General features: G+C 44.9%; 1 protein-coding gene across 2 annotated transcripts; it reads left to right on the forward strand.

Moving 5' to 3' along the window:
- Positions 1-2,559: 2,559 nt before the first annotated feature.
- On the forward strand, positions 2,560-4,439 carry LOC115738294. 2 transcript variants are annotated; one of them, XM_030670889.2, is made up of 5 exons: positions 2,560-3,006; positions 3,249-3,572; positions 3,690-4,014; positions 4,130-4,246; positions 4,339-4,439. In XM_030670889.2, the coding sequence occupies exons 1-5, from the start codon at positions 2,644-2,646 to the stop codon at positions 4,425-4,427; spliced, it is 1,218 nt and encodes a 405-aa protein (XP_030526749.1). In that variant the 5' UTR covers positions 2,560-2,643; the 3' UTR covers positions 4,428-4,439. The 2 variants fall into 2 exon arrangements, with proteins under 2 accessions (XP_030526749.1, XP_030526748.1); XM_030670888.2 differs by having other exon boundaries at positions 2,561-3,006; positions 3,681-4,014.
- Positions 4,440-4,771: the final 332 nt, after the last annotated feature.

Raw genomic sequence — 4,771 nt, forward strand, 5'->3', positions numbered from 1 at the left:
TCTTCACGAGTGTGGCCATGACTGTATAAGCACAACTTGTCACGGTACCTCGAAGTCCTTATGAACTTATCGTTCTCTAGCTTGTTCACCTTCATTAAAGGCCTTACAACTATTATCAGTCTTTCACTCCATACTCCAGGCTCTGTCAATGGTATTAAGAATTTCCTTGAATTCGTTTAACTTAAGATAAGACAACGTATGCATGTATCTATTATTTGATATGAACTAATAATTTTATCAATTTCAAATTGTCATAGGAGATTTTCCCAAGAGCCATTACACTCATTTGGAATCATAGATTCGAGAGTACATTGTTATGCTGTTCATTTGGATTGTCGAGAATGCATGTTCTTAGGTTGTCATGATGTCAAATTTAAATTTTCAAAGTCTATAATTTTTGTTATGCTGCTTGTTTGAATAATCGAACAAGTGTGTTTCGGGACCATAGTATTGTTGAACTAAAAGCTTAAGTAATAAAATATGTTGTTGTGCTTACGAAATTCATCTATAATTTGGTGCGTTTGATTTGGCTTTGGCGGAATACAAAGCCATTTCCTCAAGAAACTTTGAATGAAGGTGTATTTGGCAAAAGCAACGTTGTTTGGATAACTCGTTTTGGGCATACTTTGCAAAGCATTTTTGAAACGACAAAAAAAAAATAAAAACAAAAGAAAAAAAGAAGGCAGATATGGCAAGCATCGATAAGGAAGGCATGGAGGCGGCCAAAGATGACCGTTGGCCAGGCGAGCATCGGCGATAGCCAGAGGCAACCGTTGGCTAGGCAAGGCCATAGATCTTGTCGCAGCTCTTGTCGGAGCTCAGCGAAGCCCAGGTGATGGAGGTCGATAAAGCTCCGGAAAGCCTAGGCAAGGCCCGTTGGCGAGGTTGCAACCGGCCATTGGGTTCGAGTGACCTCAAAGGATGAGACGCCGGGATCGCGCAACCTCAGGTGAGGCTTCGTTGAGGAAGCACAATGCCGAGGTTGCATGACTGCGATTGAAGGGTCGGATCTGGGTCCTCGACCCACGATAGGTCAAGTAAAGACATCACCTTTAAACAACAAGCTCAAGGAAGGACAAAGAGGAAGAACATGAATGGTGCTTTTTCAAGGACAAAAGCGAAACACGCAATTATCAGTGACGGAGGGCTATAAAGGAAAGGTAAAAAAAAAAAAAAAACCATTAAACTCTCACAGTAACATTTCGAAAATGTTGAAAGTCCAAAGTAGGTAGCATTTGACCAATTTAATAGAGTTCCAAAAACACTTACCAAACACCTTATATTTTCTCCAAAGGGCTTTGGATGCTTCCCTTGATAAAGCTGAACCAAATGCAACCATTATGCATGTCATTAGAGTATCGAGACGACTTCTCGCAAAACGAATTAGGCTGTTACAATGCTGATTGCGTTGAAGTAGCACTAGAATGCCTGCCTGCTATTGTTTTCGAGGATACAAACCGCGCAATTCAAAGGTAAATATGAGATGGTAAATATATTCGAGTGCAATTCAAGCATTGAGCAGCCGACCCATCCTTGATGTACCGAAGGGGTTGGGCTCGTGTCGTGTGCCATCGCGATTCCATCTCATATGCGGAGGCCAACAACCATCCTTCTCCTTTGGCTTCAACATCCTCAACCAAACAAGTCCTCGCCCCTCCTTTAGTTTCCATCGAGATAAGTATATCGTGAGTGCCATAATTTGTGTACGTTGTTCACTTGAGTGCTATGACTTTGAAAATGTTCACTTAAGTGCCATAACTTTCAAAGATCGCTCACTTAAGTGTTACGCTAACTCTTCTGGCATCCACGTCGCCTTTTTCGGCATTCCACGTCGGCTTTCTAGAGTGCCGCGTTAGCTTTCCGGCGTCCACGTCAGCGATGACATTCGAAAATATTTCGAAAATTGAATAATTCGAAAATATTCTTATGCAAAAATGATCGCTTTAAATAACTAGTTAACGGAAATTATTTTCATCATTGGTAATAATTTAGATCTAAATAATATTTTCGTTTATTCATTTTTGTAAATAATATAAAAGATCGTTTTTTTTTAATTATTCATTTTTCGTAAAATAAACGGAGTTAAAATTATAGAAAAATTACCTCAGAATGGCTATCTACTTCCTCCGTCAATACTAATTTAATCTAAAATCGTCAACATGTAAAAAGAAGAAAAAGAAAATTCAGACTAAATTCTATAGTCATCTGCTTCCACCATCAATACTAATTTAATCCAAAATCATCAACATTCCAAGAAAAAAAGAAAGAAAAAATTCAGACTAATAAATTCTGCAGATTTTATCGCCCTCCTTTCCATCAAACACCAAAAAACAAAATAAAAAAAAAAAAAAAAAATTCCGGCGTTTCTGGAAAAAAGAAAAGAAAAGAAAAGTGGAATAATATTAAAAAAAAAAAAACAAAACTTTGAAATTAGCCAAAAGGGAGACACCGCGAAACCTCAATAAGAAGAGCTTTGTCCTCAACATTCTCTCTCGCTTGTCCATCCTTTTCCTTCTCTTTTGTTGGGTCCCTCTTCTCCTCCTCTGCAACAACACTCCTCACGATATCTCCTCTCTCCCATCCACTCTCTCCTCCGTTCTCTCTCTCTCTCTCTCTCCCCTTCATTCTCTCTCTGGGGTTTGCATGGCGCAGTCCTTTGACGACGCTGACTTCTGGCTTCCCTTGAAGCACCTCCCTCCTCGCCACGGCTCGTGCATGGGCGGAGACAAGCTCGGGCTCAGCGCCAATGGCGTTCTCTCCTTTCATCGGCGCGGTTCTGAGTCCGGACTCGACCGCGAGTATGCTCAGAGCCTCAGCAACTTCCCCAGCGAGTTCCCCTACGAGATCGACTCGCCGGTGGAGTCCGTCCTGAGCTCGACCGAGACGGAGAGCAGCGACGAGGACGACCCTTGGGCCGGGCTAGCTCGAGCGCTGACTCAGTCCCCTTTTTACGAGTCCCCCACTCAGAAACTGCCCGTTCCTGGTTTCGCACGCCACAAGCGCGAGGTGAGAAAAGCACCCAAAAAAGAAAGGATGAAAAAGAGAAAAAAGAGAAGAGAATAGGAGTGCTCTGTTTCGTCACTCGCTGCTTTGGAGAAAATTTTCGAAAGCAAAATCTACAAGGAACGCATTGAAAACTTCTAAAGGACGAGTTTATCCTGCTCTGGTTTGCTTTTCCTTTTGACTTTACAGGAAAACTGAGCTGTAGCATGCGTTTCTTTTTCTCCTCTTTTCTCTTTTTGACTCAGGAGTTTTGGGCCATGGCCGGTTCACCGAAGTCCACACTGAGTGGAATCGGCAGCTGGTCGAGTCGCAGCCTGCTTTCCGCGAACGAAAGCCCGAAGGGCGTCTCTCAGATTCCATCCCCAACCACGGCGTTCGGGGCCGAGAGCGAGACTTGGGATCTCGTATACGCTGCAGCTATGGAGGTGGCGAGGTTGAAGATGGCATGCCAGGAAGCGAAGTACAGCACTCACCAGCAAAACAGAGGGCTCGTCTCCGGGAGAATCGCTAACTCAGGGCTCCACTCGGGTCACCACCGGGTCGCTCACGTTCTGACTCAGCCAGCTCAGGTGTGGTGACAATACTCTGCTCATAAATGCTTCGCAGCGCAGAGAATGAGCTTTTCGAGCCATTACTGATGCGGACATGCCTTTTTTTTCATGGTCTTTGTTTCGTAGCATCCTCAACATGCAAGAGAGAACCGAGTGCTAAAACGACAAGCGTCCCTTCCGGTCTGGGAAAGAACAATGGAGGGCTGGTCCGAGAATCAGCAACAGCAACAACAGCTACAGTTACAGATCCAGAGCAGAGTGAAAAATGCAGGGCTCGTGAATGCAAGATGCGGGGGAAATCAGGGATTTCCCCAATCCGCATGGACTCCTCTGCACAACTGTTCGGGCGCGAGAGCTCCTCCGTTCGTGGCCGGATCCGGGTCGAAGCGCGAGTGCGCCGGCACCGGCGTCTTCCTCCCTCGGAGATACGGGGATTTGCCGGAACCTCGCAAGAAATCAGGTACTGGGGGTCGGCCGATTCTTGAGGTTCTTGGGGCTGGCGGGTAAAATTTTTTCTTCTTCCTGTCTTTTCGGCTGATTCGGTGGGGTTCTTCCGCTTCGGGTCCCTGGTTCAGGTGGTTCGACGACGGTGGTCGTCCCTCCGAAAGTCGTGCAGGCTCTGCAGCTGAACGTCGACGGCACGAGGGGTCAAGCTCAGCCGCACCTGAATGACGCTTTTGCCCCTGACCACGGTGCGCGTGATTCGTAGATGTCTCATATAAATTACTGTTCACGCGGGCATTGATTGCCGTTCATGCTAATGCCGAGGCGTTATTGATTGCAGCCGCGTTGATGGCGAGAAGGAATGCGGTTTTGTCAAAACAGAGGAGCTTAAACCACGAAATACGGCTCCCTCAGGAATGGACCTACTGAAGAAGACGAAGACGACCAAGAATTTGTTAATGCTGTTTGTTGGATAAAACCATTAGTTTTCGTGAAGACAGGGCCCCATGGAAGGTCGGGACTAGGGAGAATGGTACTTGAATCAAGTGCATCTTAGTGGTAGGGAAATAGAAGTTAGAAATAAGTTTTAAGTATATATATATAATTTCCAGCTTTTAAGGAGATTTGCTACAAATCTTTAGGAATTGAATTAGGGGAATAGTTAGGAGGGGTTTTCTTGTAATAAGGAGTGGGTAAAACATCAAGAAAAGGTTTTTGATGTCCCTGTCGGGTTTAAATTCGGGTTATAGTGTCGAATTTGGTTGTTGGGTTGG

This window comes from Rhodamnia argentea, chromosome 8 (genome assembly GCF_020921035.1).
Source record: "Rhodamnia argentea isolate NSW1041297 chromosome 8, ASM2092103v1, whole genome shotgun sequence".
In the NCBI taxonomy this organism is placed as follows: domain Eukaryota; kingdom Viridiplantae; phylum Streptophyta; class Magnoliopsida; order Myrtales; family Myrtaceae; genus Rhodamnia; species Rhodamnia argentea.

Excerpts from the sequence above, each read along its gene's own strand:
- LOC115738294 (XM_030670888.2), top strand. The coding sequence starts at position 2,644 with ATGGCGCAGTCCTTTGACGACGCTGACTTCTGGCTTCCCTTGAAGCAC. Across the intron at positions 3,007-3,248 it reads TCGCACGCCACAAGCGCGAG|GAGTTTTGGGCCATGGCCGG; the intron begins GTGAGAAAAGCA and ends TTTTTGACTCAG. Across the intron at positions 4,247-4,338 it reads CGCTTTTGCCCCTGACCACG|CCGCGTTGATGGCGAGAAGG; the intron begins GTGCGCGTGATT and ends TATTGATTGCAG.